Consider the following 19,151-nt stretch of genomic DNA (forward strand, 5'->3'; position numbering starts at 1 on the left):
CACCTACTCTATCAGTCACTCACTCACCCCCTGTCACCCACTCGCTCACTTTCTCACTCTCTCTCGGGTACTTTCTTTCCTCGGCAAATATTTTCTTCCCAGACGCCGAGGTGATCTAAGCACGTTGGTCCGAGTATTGATTATATAGTTGAGAGAGAGAGAGAGAGAGAGAGAGAGAGAGAGAGAGAGAGAGAGAGAGAGAGTGAGAGAGAGAGAGAGAGAGAGAGAGAGAGAGAAAAGGAAACATGAAAAAAGTGAAAAGTTAATAGTAGAGAAAACCAATTCTTCTCGAGATCCCCGCCATGAGAGAGAGAGAGAGAGAGAGAGAGAGAGAGAGAGAGGCGTACGGTAGGCCTAAAGTGAGCAAGGTGGATTAACCGTATGGCAGAAGAGAGTTGTCAATCAAATGGCAGGTTATATATATCCTGAGAGAGAGAGAGAGAGAGAGAGAGAGAGAGAGGGAGGGAGAGAGAGAGAGAGAGGTCATTTCAGTTCATTTTCTTTTTGTCCAAGAATTTTTCACTCACATCCATAGTCTGTTCATTTTCACCTGATAGAACTGGCCCACTCTTAGAATTTTAATACAAACTCGACGATGCCTAACATTTGAGCCTTAGTTATGAGGTAAAAACGAGCCTCCTTGGTTACTAGTCAAATCAATCCTCAAATCTGACTACACTTGGCCATTAACTGAGCTGAAAGGGGTTGGGGATCTTCTTCAGGTCAGAAAAATTAAAATTATTGATTATTCCGCTTTATATTTTATTTATTTTCGGTTTCTCAGTATTAAGTAAAATCCGAAGGCGCCTGGTGGTCAAGTGGTTGCGGCGCCCCGGTCGGAGTGACGGCCGTGCATAACTTCCCTCATATATCATGCTTAAAGGGACTCTGAACTACAATTAAAGAGAGAGAGAGAGAGAGAGAGAGAGAGAGAGAGAGAGAATATTATATAGAAAGACTGTATCGTATATGAAAAGACAAATGGAAATTCTCTAACCCTTGCCTTAAAGAGACACACGAATCTCCCTGAATTTGAACGAAAACATAGCGAAGAAATCGAAACCATCAGAAACGCGCATTGGTGGATATAGGTCTTTCACTATATTCCGCCAGTTTTTTATTTTCTTTGGACGGAACGAGGAAGATGGCTTGAGGAACACCGTGACGTCACTGAGGAACACGGTGACGTCATGGAGGAACAGTGACGTCATTTTACGGAAGCGATTAGCCTCCTCAACCCAGTGCCTCTCTTTTAGTACCCCACTCACTCCGAAAATCCCTCCCAGTTCGAATCCAACCGACTGGAAGTAACAGTAACAGAGTAGAATATAGGATACAAATAAAGAAAGATGGAGAGAAGTAAATAGATAATTAAATACTGTTCTCAAACCCCTTAAGTACGAGATATTAAAAAAAAAAATTAATTACGAATGTTTCCAAAGTTGAATAAAGTCGCCTGGATGTAATGAGAATAGAATTTTAAAAGCGCGTTGTCTTAGTGAAAATATTAGGACGCTGATCATTCTGAAAAGATGTGTTTGTTGTGGGTGACGGCGAGTGTGGTGCTGGACGCCTTCACGCCTTGGCATTAATATAGCCAGGTAACTCCGCTGCCCGGCATCCTGTTCCCCTCTCACACCCTCTTCTTTACACGTGTATGCTCCCCCAACGCACACACACACATACACACATACCTACATACATGCCCTCACACACGCATACACTCCCCCAACACATGCACATACACATACACACATACCCTCATACATTCCTCCCACCCGCACACACATACATACATACCCACACACCCACATACACTCCCAACACACCCACACACACTCATATACACCTGTACCTACATACATACCCACATACAGCCTCACACATACTCCCCAAGCACACCCGCACACACTCATGTACACCTATATCCACACACACACACACACCAATACCCCCCGCTCACCCAAACACACACGTCATACAACAAACTTCCCTCAACACCTTCCCCGTTCCCAAAGAGGAGGAGGGTGGATTGCAGAGTAAGGACAGTTTCAGCCTGCAGTCCACTGGGTACACGTCCAGATGAGCCTGGGGCCACAACAACAACAGCAACAACAGCAACAACGATCAGTATAAGTGGAAGCTATGAGAGTTGAAATGACACACACACACACACGAAAAAAAAAAAAAAAAAGAGCGACAGTCACAATAAAACATGGACTAAACTCTGATTGTTGGACGATGAATGAGTGATGAGGATGAGTCAGATGTATGAAGGAGTCAGGTGGGGGGGTGTCAGGTCAGTTAGTGATGAATGAATGAATTAGAATGGGTCAGATGCATGAGGGAGTTGGTAAGGTCAGTGATGAATGAATCGGTGAATGAGGATGAGTCAGATGTATGAGGGAGTCAGGTGATGAATGAGTGATGAGGATGAGTCAGCTGTATGCGGGATTTTAGTTATGGGGACCGAACTATGTCAAGTGATGAATAAATGATGAACCAATGCACGTCGCAGTCAAGTGGGGAATATGCCAAACCAGGTCAGTGATGAATGAATGGACGAGGGAGTTGAATGGTACAGCGCGAAATACGTCTGGTCAGGGATGAATGAGTGATGAAGATGAGTTAGATGTATGAATGAATGAAGATAAGTTAGATATACGCGGTCAGGTCAGATGAGTGATGAATGAGTGATGGGGAGGTCAGGTCGGGCTATGTCAGGTAAGGGGAGGTCACCAGCGGAGCGGAGGGAAGAGAAAGGTGGAAGAGCGTGAATGATGTAGCGGTCAGTAGGTGGGTCTGTATATGTCTTCGTACAGTACATCACGTATACTTCAAGTAGTGTTAGCAGGTGCGGGAGGTAACTGGGATGAGGTGAGGTGTTATGTGAGATGAGGCAAGGTGAGCTGGATTGTATGCGGGTGAGGTAAGATATGTTGAGATGAGGTAAGGTGATGTGAGGTGAAGTAGCGTTTGTGTGAAGTAAGGTAAAGTGACATAAGGTGACGTGAAGTGTGAGGTGAATTGTTAGCATGTGTGTGGCTGTGAGATGAAGTAAGGTGAGGCGAGGCGGTGAGGTAACATGAGGTGAGATGAAGTGAGATGTTAGCATAAGTGGCTGTGAGATGAGAGGTGAGGGTAGGGTAAGGTAAGCAGGTGTATGGATCGGGTGGAGGTGAGGCCAGACACACCTGCACACCACCACACCTACAGTGGACAGATGCAGGACACAGGTGCAGCGTGATCAGGCCAGGTTGATATTGTAGTGTCCGCTGGTGTGATGCCTTTAGCGCCATTTGACTCACTAGTGACAAGCCAGCCGTCAGCGCGAGGAACCGATGTCGCGCATGTCCACAGATGATGCTAAATGCCCCGCCCCAGTCTCCTCCCGCTTCCCCTCCCACCTTCCCCGCCCCACACCAGCCTCAAGCAGCCAGGAGCCTCATACTTTGTTTTTAAGAATTTTGCATCCAGGAAGTGCTTGGGAAATATATTATATGACTTGCTGGCGTCAGCTCGTGCTTATAGACCATATGCCAGGCTATAATTCATGTAAGGGACTGATACTGTCGTGTGGGCAGGGTGGCTAAAGGAATATAGGCCCCGCCCCGGCTTATAATCCCGCCCCCACCCGGCCCCGCCCCGCCAGCGTGAGTGCGGCGCGACGGGTGGTGGTGGCGAGGCAGGCCGGGGGCGCTCAGAGCAGTGCGAACCCCGGCCGCGTGTGGTGGTCCTGCTCTTCCTCACCGCTAACCACTCCGCACCGCACCGCTGTGGTTGTCGCTCAGTGTCGCCGCGGACCACCACCACCACCACCTCGCCCACACCTGCACGCCTGTCGGACACGTGTTTAATCAGTGACAACCTGTGTGTGGCAAGTGCTAGCAATACCAGTGCTAATTGTGACAGCTGTGAAATTTGTGTGGTCGCAGCGTGAACCTGAGTCTAAGGGCGCGTTCCCCGCCGATCTACTGGACTAATGAACTGTGGTAGACTGAGGTAGTGTGGTGCTAGTGCCGTGTGGCGGTGCGGGTGCAGCGGACACACCAGCATGACCGCGGCAGCGTCCCCGACCGCTGTCTGAGTCGCCCCCCTGACCATGCCGAGCTCAGAGGGCGAGGTCACGACTGCCCAGGTAGCGGAGGTGGAACAGGTGGACGCTACGACGAAACTGGAGGAGGCGAGAATGGCTCAGGAGGTCGTCATCGGAAGATCACCGGCCAGGATCAACCCAAAGAGGAAACCCGACAAGTCAAAAATATTCAGAATAAGAACAAGTAAGTTGACCTAGAACTGCCTTAAGCCTTCCCGAAAAAAAACAAAATTAAATATATATAAGAACGCGTAAGTTAAGCTCATAGGAACTCTAGTCTTTGTGGCCACATCTGTTTCTCTTAATATTCTGCGCGTGTAGGCTCATATAACGGTGCGATGTGCAAGGTGAACGAGGTGGTGTTTCAGCGAGTCAGCATTTCATACGGGCGTGTCGGCGTGCGAGGAAATGGGGAGAAGATATAATTAATTTGTGGGTCAGTGCGTGTGCTGGGAGGGAGAGGGCGGCGGCGGGAGCGGTAACTTGGCCTACCGCCGGAGACCCATGCCCTATCCCGCACTACACCGCCGACACGCACACACACGCCCTCACACACAGGTACACACAGACACTACTGCGGTGCCGTTCATGGGTCTTTGTGTGCAGTCATATCCGTACAGGGGTCGTCATTATATTTCAGTACTGCTAAAATACACAAAGTTAATTATATACACATTAATCCCACACACACGCACATGCCCACACACAAACACATACACAACTGCGGTAACGTTCACATGACATAGTGTAGCGTTAGGCCTGTATGAGATCTATTTGTTCGACTATCATACATTATACACAGCACACACATATACCCGCACACACAAATACGTACACAAGCTATATCGTCAATGGGGCAAAAGGCACTGACATATCCCTACCTAACATATCCATCATACCTGTGCTGATCTGTGGTATAATAATCGTATAAATTCATCTCGGAGTATATTCAGTTATTATTGCCATTAGAATATACGGTAATAACCAATGCGTGCGTTCTTGCTAATAATTATCCATAACAGTATTTTCATAAGCTTGTTCATGGTAGAGCATTGTCACACCGCACTAATACCAGCTGCTAGGGTGGCGTGTGGTGTGGTGTGGTGGTGAGAGGGGAGTGGTGATGAGGGGACTGGATATGTTGAAGTGTGGTGAGAAGTGTTGATGTTGAGGTTTAATATGGTGAGGGGAGAGTGCGGTGGTGGTGATGAAGGGGTGCTGGATATGGTAAAGTGTGGTGATAAGTGTTAAGGGCTGTGAATAGTGATGGCGGTGGTATGGTAAGGGGAAAGGGCGGTGGTGGTGGTGAGAGTAGGTGTAGATGATGAAGTGTGGTGAAGGAAAAGGCCGTTGGCGATAAAGAGGTGATGTATAGGAGGTGCATGAGGTGAGAAGTGGTGACATTGACGGCGGTGTGGTGAGGGGGAAGGCCGCTGCTGGTGATGAGAGGGAAGTGGTGATGTGTAGGGGCTGTGTGGTGAAAAATGGTGACACTTGAGCCAGTCCCGAGATATGCAAGAAAAGCGGTGATGAGTAGGTGTGAATGTGGTGATGATGGCGGGGAGTACGGCAGATGGAGATGAGAAGGAAGTGGTGAGGTATAGGGTCTGTGTGTAGTGAAGTGTGATGACATTGGCGGTGGTGATGTGATGTGTGGTGAGGGCGGTGGTGATGAGAGATGAGGACAGGAAAGCGGTTATATTTAGGGATGCGAAGTGGTGAGGTGTGATGACATTGGCGGTGATGCTTGTGGTGAAGTGCTGGGAGGGTGAGAATTGCCACTTGTGGTGCGCTTGGTGATGAGCTTAGCGTTGATATGCTTGTGGGGGCATGTGGTGAGGATGACGGCGGTATGGTGATGATGGTGGTTGTGAGAGGGATAACAGCAATGAGGTATGAGTGTGGTGAAGTGGTGAGAAGAATGCCGTTGTATAGGTAAGCGATTCGGTGGTAGAGTGTGGTGAAGTTAGCGGCGATGTGATGATGATAGTGGTGTGGTGGTGAGGAGTATGGACTATATGATGGCTGTGTGATGAAGGTATTGGCGATGTGCTGGTGTGAGAGAGAGTATGCATTGTGATGATGTTGGTGATGAATTTTACGGCGGTGATGGAGAGTGATGACGGTGGAGATTTGTCGGCGGGTGATGTGGTGGTGGTGGTGATAGCGGTGTGGTGTAAGGATATTGTGTTAGTGAGTAGTGATGGTGGTAATGGCGATAGTAGTAGTAGTAATAGTGTGGTGTAAGGAAAGATGTGGTGAAGGTGAAAATAGCTACTGTGTGATGATTATGGTGGTGATATTAGCGGTGTGGTGTGTAAAATTTGGTGGTGATAGTGAAGTATGATGGTGAAAAGAGCGGCGATGTGATGATGATGGTGATAGTGGAATGTGGTGATGAGGTGGTGATATTTGCGGTATGGTGTAAGAACGGTGGTGGTGATAGGGGAGTGTGATGATGGTAATGATAGGGGAGTGTGTTGATAGTGGTGATGATAAGAGCGGTATGTAGTAAGGGCGGTGGTGGTGATAGGGGAGTGTGATGATGGTGGTGATAGGGGAATATGATGATGGTGGTGATGATAATAGCGGTGTGGTGTAAGGGCGGTGGTGGTGATAGGGAGGTGTGATGATGGTGGTGATGATAATGGGGAGTGTGATGATAACAGCGGTGTGGTGTAAGGAAAGCCGTGGTGGCCGAGTGGATAGGGTAGGGGTAGACTGCGTCCCTCCCCCACCCACCCACCGCCCTAATATTGATGGTTGTAATATAATGTTGGGGTTCTGTCGCACCTCGCTCCTTACCCCTCCCTCCCTCCCTCTTTCCCTCCCTTCTCTCCCTCCCTCTTTCCCTCCTTCCCTCCTCTTCCATTGATTTTTACACCATTGCTTAAAATTTCATCGATTCCATCTGTCTGTGCATACTCTCAGTATCCTCAAAATGATAGTCTAACATTAATTCTCTCTCAAAATCAGTTAATTCATTATTCTCACTCATGGGGTAATATCTAAAGTAATATTATCTAGCTTTATTTTTCATGTATGCGCTCTATTATGTACATGAATAAAGTAATATTTCTCTATTTTCTTTATAAATTTACGGGGTCTCCATATTCAGACACAGAGAGTAATATTTTTTTTTTTTATCGTTCATCTACACACCCTTAGCTCACGGTAATATCCATAGTAATATCCTTTTCTTTATTCATTCATGCACACTTAGTAGCAGTGTGGAAATACTGGGAGTAATATTCTCTTTTTAATCCATTTATGCGCACCCAAAATAAGGAAATATCAGGCGTAATATTATTCTACTCTTTTCCTGCACTTTTTTATCATCCATCAATCTGGTCAAATATGCGGCAAAATTTAGAGTTAATATTTTTTTAAGCTTTTTTCATCCATATTTATTCTCACTATAAGGCAGTAATATATCTCTCTTTTTTAAATCCTCATCCATTTATGCATATTCAGTATAGAGGGTAATAAATTTAGGGTACTGTTATTTAGCCCTTGTTCTTCATCATTTTATACTGTCCACACTCAGTACACGGTAATAGCAACATACCAATACTTTACTGGAATAATTATACTTTACTACTACTACTACTATTATTCATCTCTTATTCATCTGCTTATACTTTACACACCTACCATAGTACACGGTAATAGCTACACTACTAATACCTTACTGGAATAATACTTTACTACTTTAAATAACTCGTTTATAATCGTACCTACACACAGTTGAAGGTTCAGGGCAGATAAATGATAATATTGACTGTAAATTTTTTTCGCACACTCGCCATAAATCATATCAAGACTTTTTTTTTTCCCCTCTTGCCATTAATAAATTTGAAGTCTAAGCGATCCTAAATTAACCGCTCTACTGAAGGTTAAGTAATATTTTTCTCGCTCACCCAACGACGATTTCGTTCAGTTTAGAGGAGCCCTGCTAAGTCATATAGTAAAATGAATAAATAAATAAATATCGCCATACATGTCTCAACAGCACAGGAATAATTTGGGGATTTTATTTGTTGTATTTATGTTACTCCTGACGATTTTGCTCAGCTCCCAAACACCATTGGTAGATAGGAAATTGTGGCACCATGCGTATATATATTCTTTTATGTGTTCGACTGTGGGCATAGGCGTACCAGCCCGTTCCCTAAGGCGCATCAGTCTTCCTAATTGCATACATCTTCACATGTTACCACTTTGGCACCAACATTAACCTCCCATATTGAATGCTAGGGTTGTCTCATTCAGGACTGGTGCTCTGGTATCAGCGGGGTGTTTTAAAGACATGTCGGTGGGTCTTGTGGAAGATCATGGCTCAAGTTTGTTTTAACGACATTCACTTCATCACACTCTGCCCTGCCTCGGCCGGAGATCGAACTTGCTTCACTTCTGACAACGAACGCCCTCTCTTACCACCACCTCCTCCTCCTCCTCATATATATATATATATATTATTTTATCATTTTGGTTAATCATTTGTAGACTCCATGATCCCGAATTAATGTATTCAGCAAGTTATAGTTCGGTGCATATAAAGTATAATGTAATTTTTTTTTACACTCGTCATGAATTAATAATATACAGTAGTTCATTTATTTTTAGTTGACGGAGATTTCCTTTGTTTTGCATCTTATTTTCCTTACCAACGTGGCGAAATAAGACAGTACTATGGCTGAACATCCTTTCCCAGGAACATCTTCGTGACTAGCACCATATTCTACTGCTAATCTCCTGTTACAGCTTAATATTCAAGGTGGGGCGATGGCAGTTTTACGCCTGCTTATAGTGAACATAGTACAGCATATGCTAGTGATCCCAATTTGAGTTTCTACGCATAGTAATATTGAAGAAAAGTATATCAGTGTTATCATAATTTATTTTGTGCGTTCAGTCTTTTGAAAATTATGTTCTACAGATAATAAAAGAACAGAGGAACATTGTTATTTTCACCGCTGTAAATCACTTCTAGGCCTCACGTCTCCAAATATAACCCCTTCAGACCGATGATGTATATCCGCTCTCTCTTGAAGATGTTAACTTAGGAGAAGTTATCCACAGTGCGTTCACCTTAACTTGGTCTAGATTTTCGTCCTTTTGCAGCTTATTTCACATAGCTCAGTGTCAGGATGTGCCAGTGTTACGGCTTTACATCCTTTCCACGGCACTTCTTCATGACTAGCACAATATTTTAACGTTAATCCGGCACTTCTTCATGACTAGTACCATATTTTACTCTTAATCCGGCACTTCTTCATGACTAGTGCCATATTTTGCTGTTAATCCGTCCTCTAAAAATCAGCGTTCAAGATGGAGAGGACAATTTTGGGCCAAGTTAAAGTGAAGAGAATATAGTAGCAGTCACCATTATCTCCCTCAGCTGATTTCTCTCTCCCTGAGCTGAATAAAACTGAAAACTAGAGATGATATTGACAGACAGACATGCAATTTAATCTCTATCGTAACTAAGATATCTATTGACGGGAAGAAAGAGAAACGCGGGAAAATACAAACCATTCCTTTCTCTCTCCATCCCGTAGTTACGAATCCAAGTCAAATTTGCGTAAGATCTAATCCACAGACTACGGGGATGTCTTACGATGTGTGGTGACTTGCCTTGTAGCTCAAATATTCCTTAAGCAAATAGTATCCTCCTTAAGATTTGCGTAAGATCTAATCCAGAAGCCACGGGGATTTCTTACGATGTGTGGTGACTTGCCTTGTAGCTCAAACTTTTTCCTAAGCAAATAGTATCCTCCTTAAGATATGCGTAAGATCTAATCCACAAACTACGGATATGTGTTACGATGTGTGGTGACTTCAGCTTAACTTTTTTCGTAAGCAAATAATGTCCTCCTTAAGATTTGCGTAAGATTTTTCATAAGTTGCGTAGCCCAGTAACCGCGACTCCATTTATCGATCGGAAAAGTGTAGTGGGTGATTGGTTCAGATATTCTCCTGGATTTTACGTAACTCCTTTTCCTAAGCGATTTATTTTGCCCTTTACTCGTTCATAACCCAAGGGCCCTGGTAACTATACTCGTAGGAAATCCCGTAACCCTATTTTTCCGGCGATTTATTTTACCTGTTACACCTTAATAACTCAAGGCCCATGGTAGGTGTCCTGCTAGATACCGTAATTCCTTTTCGTTAGCGATTTATTTAACTTTAACAGGTATATAACCAAAGTCCGTGGTAGTTATATTCCTAGGAAATACCGTAACGTCTCTTCTTAAGCGATTTATTAGTATGTTGTACTTAGATATGCTTGTATATTGCAGATGCAAGCTATATCCACTGTAACATGGCTCTCGTCGGATAAGGAGTCTCCCTAACACCTCTTCCTTAGCGATTTATTTTTGGATATGGGTGATTAATAATCTTTTGTATGTTATTTATGCAGAGTATGGCGATATTAGAAAGCTTTACATACAGCACAGAAGAGGACAGTAAAGGGTGATAAACAGACTAAATCGCTTAGGAAAAGATGTTAGGGAGCACCATGTAGCATCTTGGTTTAGTGTGAATTTCTTATAACAATTCTAAGCATGAAGGGACGGGAATGTTATGCCTATACCCCTTTCTCTCCAAGTTGGCCTAAAATTGCTGTCTCCTCTTTTTTAAGACTGAGCTGAATTAACGCTAGAATATGGTGCTAGTCACGAAGAAGTGCTATGGTATGGATGTAGAGCCGTAGCATTATCCTTTTCTGCCACTGAACTACGTGAACTAAGCTGCAAAGGACGAAAATTTGAGCCAAGTTAGAATGAAAGAGGTATAGTTGAAAGGAACACAGGCCTGTATTGTCGTCAGTAAAGGAAACTCCCTAACACTTTTTCCTGAGCGATTTATTTTGCTTATTAAATCTCACTTTCCTATCCTGTGTTATGTAAATCTTTCCAGCATCGTCATACACTTCTAGGGGAAGGTTGTGGCTTGGTAGGAATTAATTATCTGCCTTTATTACTCTCGTGCAGTTGAGAGGCACTGAAATCTAAAATCCTCTTCACCTATTCCTTACTGTAGTTCATTCACGTTAACTTGGTTCAGAGTTATTTTACTTATTAACACCCAGGTCTCTCTCTTTCTCAGCTAAAATCACTTTACGTCAACTAGAATTAAATACAAGAGTTATTCCGCCGATGAAGGGGTTAAGATCCTTGATAAACGCGATCCTTGCACCCCTCCCCAGTGGAGAAGTTCGGCTCTGTCTGGCACAATGAGAGAGGAGGGGAGAGAACTTAGGAGTGAGTCAGGGGTCGCATATAAGCCTTGAAGTTGCTCAGAATGTGATAGTAACCCCTTCCTGTTTATCTGTATGCTATGTGATTTATATGGGGAGTCGCATATGTTATAGGTTTGAGGATAATGTGATGTGGTTTATGTGAGTCAGGTGTCACATATTGGACTTGTCTGTGTGCCTGTTTATGTGGTTTATATTAGGTATGTTATGTGCTTTATATAGGGAGTCACATATCACATAGGTTTAAGAATTATGTGAGGGGATTTATGTGAGTGGGTCAGGTGTCACATATCGGAGTTACCTATAATGTGATGTGACTCCAGCCTATTTAAATGATTTTGATTAGTGATGCTATGTGATTTATATAAGGGAGCTGAGTTGCCTGTAGTGTGATGTGATCCCTGCTAGTTTGTGTGAATTACTTTTATATATGTTGTGTGGTTTATTTATAGTGAGTTGGATGTCATGATTTTGAACTTATTCTGATTTAACGTGCCTGCTTTTCTCTGCTTATATTTTGGTTTTCCATCTCCATGAACATTTTAGGGGCACTGGTTCATCATCATCATCATCAATTCACAGCTCCCGATCCTTCTTGACTTCTTCGTGACTGCGAGAATGAGTAGTGATGGTTTTGAAAGAGGCTGATTGAGTACTGTAGTGTGGTGACAGTGTGGGTCGGTGGTCTGGTATTTAGAACGCCCCGGACAGAGTGGCAGTCTTGCTATGCGTATGGTTCGGTCTCCACATGCGACAATCGTTTTTCGGTGTGACAGTTTTTCGGTATGACAAAGTTTTCAAAGTTTTTCGATGTGAATTAGTACGTTTTTCGGTGTGACAAAGTTTTCCGTTATGTAATTCCATGTAAGGCTAATCATCTGTCCTGAAATATCCTTTACTTCGGTAGCTTATCCTTGGACACCCCCCGATAGGAGTAAAATGGAATTGGTTGTCTCTGTTTTCCTTTTCTTTTCTTTTCCTTCGTTTTTGTCCGTAGATGAATATACAGAACGGGAAAGAAGTGTGCTTACTGTTTCACCTCTTCTGCTTCTCACACTCCTCTGATGGCTAATATTCCTAAGCTGAGAAAGGCTTTGTATGGCTCTCTGTCCTATTATTTCACCTCTTCTGCTTGACACTTTCCTCTCCTGACTAATATTTCTAAGCTGAGAGAGGCGTAGTATGTTTTTCTACCCAAATATTTCACGCCTTCTGTCTCTCATTTTCCTCTGCTAACTAGTAGTCCTAAGCTGAGAGAGACTTGGTATATTTTCAGCCCATAGATGATTCTCACTGATATTATGCATCAGGGTGCAAAGCGACACACATGCCCTAAGTGCGAACTAGACGCTGTGGATTAGTAGGCGAAATTTTGATGAGCCAGGGAGTAAAGTGACGGACATGCCCTGAGTGTGAAGCAGATGCAGTGGATTAATAGGAGAACGGAGATTTTCTTTTTACTGCCTGTCCCCTTTAGCGGCCAAGATACAACAGTCTTACGGCTTTACATCCGTTCCATAGCGATTTTTCCTGACTAGCACCATATTCTAGTGTTATTGTCTTGGTACATCTCAGCATCAAAGAACTATGACAGTTTTTACGCCCAGTCAAAGTGAACAGAGTATAGCAAGCACGTGCCGTCTGCCCTACCCACTGACACCTTTAGATCACCAAACACCTTGCTGACGTGACCTAAGGACCTTTGTAGGGGCTATGACGCCCCAGGGCAGGCAGGTCACACCCTCACTGGCCTCTGACCTCGCTGACACATGCCCTGACCCCCGCCTACGCCCTGCACAGAGCCCATTTATGTCATCACACTTCTTGCCCCCCACCCACCACCACCATCACCATATACATCGTCGCATTGGGTTACTATACCCCTAAACTAAGTACACTGTCACCCTTAATTTGCCTCTTGCTACACCCTTCAGTACACCTCTTACTGCACTCATTACTATATCATCACATTTACTACACCCCCTATCTAGAACACCCTTTCAGCACATCTCACTGTAGCCCTTACTGCACCCTTTCCCTTTACTACACCCTCTAGCCACAACACCCCTTACACCATCACCCCTGCTTCACCCCTTACAACACCCTTTCTCCACCTACACCCTCACCGCCCCATCACCTTTTATCCTACACGATCATTTTTTCCGTTCCGTGTGACGCCAAGTACTGAGGTGACAACACATAAGCACTGAAGTAGGATTTAGGTTCTCGTGTGCCTTTTGTGACAGGCTCTGAACACTGTGGTAGTGGTTGGTTGGGTGAGCACACCACATCACTACACTGTACCACACCACGCTATGCTATACCACTCCACGCTACACCACTATACACTGCACTGTGCAATAACTCACCTTAACATACCACACCATTCTCTGCCATACCACTCCACACTACACCGCAACACTACATTCCCACACCATACCATATCATAGCATATCACACCACACTACAGGACACAATACTATGCTGCACCACCCACGCACCACACCATACCACGGCACTCCACACCACATTTCACTTCACCATACCACATTGCACCACCCCACACCTCACACACCACTCCCCATCACGCTACACCACACCACACGACCCACACACTGGCCACGGGACGGTACGGGGCATGAAATGGAGCGGAGGGCGGAAAGACTTAACAGATCTTTAGTGTTGGTCGGGAGAGGCAGGGGGCCGTAAGAGGAGGAAGGACCCCCGGCGGTGCAGAAGTGCCGCTGATGACGCCAGCTTCCCCCGCGGCGAGAAGGGCCAGACCAAGACCAGACCAGACCAGACACAGGGACACTGAGGGAGGGACGACAGACCGGCAAACGACACCGCACCACCCCACACCACGCTGCAGGGAGGGCCGGACCAGGACAGACCGCACCAGACCAAATCCGCCACCAGACACAGACGCACTGAGCGAGGGACGGCAGAGCGGGAAGACCACACCACACCTCCCCACACCGCGCGATAGGGAGGGCCAGACCAAGACCAGACAAGACCAGACCAGCTACAGGGACACCGAGGGAGGGACGGCAGACCAGGCAGACCACAGCGCTCCACCCCACATCAAGAGGCCACAGCACAAACACACTCAAACGGACATGAATTATAGCTTGATATTCCACGCACTAGATTACCACAACATAACACGCTGGGTGTATAGTGTTTATTATTTTATTATTATTATTATTATTATTATTATTATTATTATTATTATTATTATTATTATTATTGTTTTAGTTGTTACTACTACTTCTGCTACTACTACTACTACTATTATTATTATTATTATTATTATTATTATTGTTATTATTATTATCATTATTATTATTATTATTATTATTTGAGTGAGTGTAACTTAGGTATACCACGTTAACCAGGGTTCAAGTATTAATGAGTTTCGGTAAAAATCCTACGGAGTGTGCACATCATAAACCACAACAAGGCGTTATGTGTGTGTGTGTGGTGTGTGGTGTCAGGGTGTGCGGCGATGTGGTGTTGTGCCGGGGTGTGATGTTTAAGACATAATGTGATGTCTTGTGGTGTGGTGCAGTGTCCAAGTGTGTGACGGAATGGTGTAGCGTCTGCATATAAGCTGATACGGTGTGGTGGTGTGGTATTGTGGTATGGTATGGTGGTGTGGTATGATGTGGTATGGTGGCGTAATGTGGTATAGTGAGGCAAACTTACTGATCTACTGGCTCCACATATGCACCTTGCGAGGGGTGAAGGCAGGGTGAGGCAAGGGAAAGGCAAGGTGAAGGCAGGATGAGACAAAGTAAAGGCAGGGTGAGGCAAGGTAAAGGCAGGGTCAGACGGGGTAATGGCAGGTGAGACAGGTGAAGGTAGGGTGAGGCAAGGTGATGCAGGGTGCAATAGGCAAGGTAAAAGCAGGGTGAGGCAAGATAAAGGCAGGGTGAGGCAAGGTGATGCAGGGTTAGGCAGGGTAACGGCAGGGTGAGGCAGGGTAAAGGCAGGGTGAGGCAAGGTGATGCAGGGTAAGACAAGGTAAAGGCAGGGTGAGGCAAGGCGAGGCACGGGTGGGTGGGTGGCGGCTGTGGTAACCCTGCCTGGCGTGAGAGAACACTATTGATCACTGAAAAAGACGCTGCTGGTGGCGAGGCAGAACCCTCTACTGCTGCCCTTTATGGGGCCGCCTTAACACCTTCACATGAGCGATTTGTTTTATATTTACGAGACTTTCTTAATATCTGCTCCATACCGATTTATTTTATATTGATGGTGCTTTTTTAATACCTTCTCCTTATAGATTTATTTCATGTTTACGATGCTTTTGTTTTTTCTTAATGCCTTCTCTTTAGCGATTTATTTTTTATATTTACAGGGCTTTCTTGACACATCTTCCTTTGGGATTTCTTTTATATTAACAGCGCTTTCTTGGCACCTTCTTACCGATTTATTTTATGTCTACGATGCTTTCTTAATGCCTTCTCCTAAGCGATTTATTGTATATTTACGGCGCTTTCTTAACACTTCTTCCTTAGCGATTTATTTTCTTTACGGGTCTTCCTTAACACTCCTCCTCCCTAGCAGTTTATTATATCTTTACGAAGTTTTCTCAACATCAGTTCCTTAGCGATTTATTTGATATTTTAAAAGAAAGATAACTGCCAGTCCCAAACATTTTTTTTCGGAGCGTAGGGCCTTGAGGCTAGTCCAACAGTGGTCCAGAATCTAGAGTCCGTATTCTCCTTAGCACTTATTTCTTGGCGATTTATGTTTCGATATGGCTAGTTAATATCAGGTTGTATGGTATTTATGCTGAGTGTGGTGGTATTTGAATTATTTAAATGATACGCAAGAGGATAGTAAGGGGTTAATAAGCATAATAAATCGCTTAGGAAAAGGTGTTAGGGAGTTTCTTTACAGGCCCAAGACTCGAATTAACCGTAGCGCGTAAGTCACAGTTCACCGCAACCCACTAAACCACCAGGCGCCAGTTTATATAGTACCTCTGTTTATTATCCCTAGTGGTGTAGTGGTCAGAACACCCCAGTCGGAGAGATAATTTTCCCAGGTACGAAACCCCAAGAAGTGACTGTAGGATTTTTGATCGTTGAGTGACACGAGAGGAAACGTGAACGAAGATTAAAGAGAAGGATTTGAGAGAGAAGGGGCTGACGAGGGAAGGCGTAGGACCGAGCAGTATGGAGAAGATTGGCCAAACACATCAAGGCGTCTAAAATTGCGAATGAATGAAAGATAAAGAAGTAGAGAGAGAGAGAGAGAGAGAGAGAGAGAGAGGCTTGTACCCCTGCATTTAGAGGTAAACTGAGATCGCCTGTTGTGTGTTGTTGTTGTAAAGTCGATATATTTGAAGCATAACCACTCCTACACAGACGTACAACACATTATTGACGAGTAGTAGGTAGACGGAAGAGGAGAAGCGGAAGGAGGAGCAGGAGGAGGGGCAAGAGCAGAAAAAAAGTGTGCAGGAGGAGCAGGGACGAGAGCAGTGGGATGATGAGGAAAATACTGTCTAGCCTGTTAGTCGACTGTATGCGCTCTAAGCAGTCACTATACTCACGAGGAGAAGAAGAAGAAAGAACAGGAGGAGGGGAAGTTGGGGAAGCAGAGGCAGAGTATGAAGAGGTTACTGTCTAGGATATTACTCTCATTCCGTTCAGGCAGTCACTTTGGTCTAGCGAAGGAGGAGAAGGTAAAAGAAGAACAACAGAAGGAGGAGGAGGAGGAATAGAAAGATTAAGATGCAGGAGAAGAAGCAGAAGACAGAGGAGTAGTGAAAAGATTAGGCTACTGTCTATAGCTCACTCCCAGTCGTCACTCAGTTCTAGTGACGGAGAAGAAGGAAGAGCAGGGGAATCATGAGGAACAGGAGGAGGGAGAACAAATGCAGGAGGAGGGGCCAGAAGATAAGGATTTTGAGGAGGAACGGAAGAAGGAAGACAAAAGCAGAAGGGGGAGGAAGAGGAGGATTCTATATATAACTGTTACTTGATTTTATTTACTCCCAGGCGTCACTCTGCTCTCGTGACGGGCTGCCATGAACGCGTATATACTGAACTAACATATTCGCCATTATATACAGTGACGGTAATGGCGCGCAGGATGAGTAGCCGCCACGGAGTTTCTGCCCATCAATAACGCGGATTTAAATAGCGCGGATTTAAATAACGCGGGATTTAATGACCTGTAATGACGTTTATTAGTGACGATAAATACCCCGAGAACTATACAACGGGCAATAGTAATAGTAGGCTTACGCTACACTCACGCCCACTCGCTGTCATTACTCACGCATTTGTGGGAGGTCATGAATGAGCTTGGTTTTGCCCTGTCGTAACGCCTCGTCCTTAGCGATTAGGCTTTGCTCTGCCATAACACTTCTTCCTTAGTGGTTAGGCTTTGCTCTGTCGTAACACCTCTTCCTTAGCGATTAGATAACACCAAAATAGATTGCTAATCATGAAGAAGTGCTATAGAGAGGATTTAGAGGCTTTTCAGGCAACTTTACAATACTCTTTTGCTTTATTTCAGTACCTCTTCTTTAGCGATTTATTCTTAACAGCTCTTCCTTAGCGATTTATTCTAACACCTCTTCCTTAGCGATTTATCCTAACGCCTCCTCCTTAGTGATTTATCCTAACACCTCTTTCCTTGATGATAAAGTTGTAAAAAAGGCGAAGTTTAGTATCTTGATAAATCACGTAATGGATCAAATTAGGGGGATGATAATGAGCGTAGGGGAGCCAACAATAACGATAAATAACGAGATAAACGATGTGGGAGGATAACGAGAGCTGGAGAAGAGAGTAAATACGATAAATAATAAATGGATAAGTGATTGGATGCACTGTGGGTATAGGAGGAGAGATAATAATAACCAGTAACCATAATTAACGAACTAATGAGGTGGACGGATGACAAAAGCTGCAGTAAATAATAAATGAATAAATAAAACTGGGTGAGCAGGAAAGAGAAATTGTGGTTCAACGATATACTGCGAAATAAACGAGATGAGCGTATAACGAGAGCTGCGGAAGAGGGTAAATGAACGTAACTCATAAATAATAACTAGGTAAATGAGAGCAGGGAAGGTGATAGGCTTAACGCATAATAACTGGATAAATGAGAATAGGGGAGGTAATCGGTGTAGTGGAGAGAGAGAGCGCGAGTAGTAACACCCCATACGTGCGCTGAGTCGACACTGGGGATTTGGACGCTGCCCCTCTCCGCTTCCCTCCGAGACCAGCAGAGGCAACGGGCTCAAAATAAATCCAAGTCTGTTATTGCAGACTGTATGGATGTTCTGATGCTGTGAGTTATTTTCTTGTTATTGATACCTCCGCCATAGAAGTCAGATGGAGGATATGTAATTACCCGTGTCTGTTTGTGTATATCTCATAAAGTTGTAATAGGATTGCAATTAAATCTGTTGCATAGATGGGCAGTGGGTAAAGCAAGAGTTGGTAAGATTTTGAGGTGGATCCGTGTCTGGGTGCAGGAATAAACCACAAATTTAGCATTGGCGGAGGTGTGCGTTCTCTGAGACTGAGTGACAAGGCCCAGTAAGACCGTAGAATTATGCGAAACCGTTTAAGTAATCATCTAGTACGAAGGACGATTTGCAGCAGTAAATCATAAATTATATTGGCGTTGGGAGATATGCGTTCTCAGAATCCCTTGTAGTTTTATTCTTTGTTAGGTTACTAAAGTCTGTGTTTTATTTTTCAAGACGCAAAGTAAGTCAAACATCGATATTTTTATGGATGAGTTTATGGCTGTTTTATT

At 44.4% G+C, this 19,151-nt stretch overlaps 1 protein-coding gene across 1 annotated transcript in view; it reads left to right on the plus strand.

Moving 5' to 3' along the window:
• Window positions 1-4,102: 4,102 nt before the first annotated feature.
• LOC145391872 (homeotic protein spalt-major-like) overlaps window positions 4,103-19,151 on the plus strand; it is a 46,054-nt gene continuing 31,005 nt past the window's right edge. Inside the window, exon 1 of the mRNA XM_080266365.1 lies at window positions 4,103-4,280. Coding sequence (XP_080122491.1) covers window positions 4,103-4,280 — 178 coding nt within the window. The remainder of the gene's footprint in view (window positions 4,281-19,151) is intronic.

The sequence above is a fragment of the Coenobita brevimanus genome, chromosome 20 (assembly GCF_032717465.1).
Source record: "Coenobita brevimanus isolate Jiangsu-jjx chromosome 20, ASM3271746v2, whole genome shotgun sequence".
NCBI classification, from domain to species: domain Eukaryota; kingdom Metazoa; phylum Arthropoda; class Malacostraca; order Decapoda; family Coenobitidae; genus Coenobita; species Coenobita brevimanus.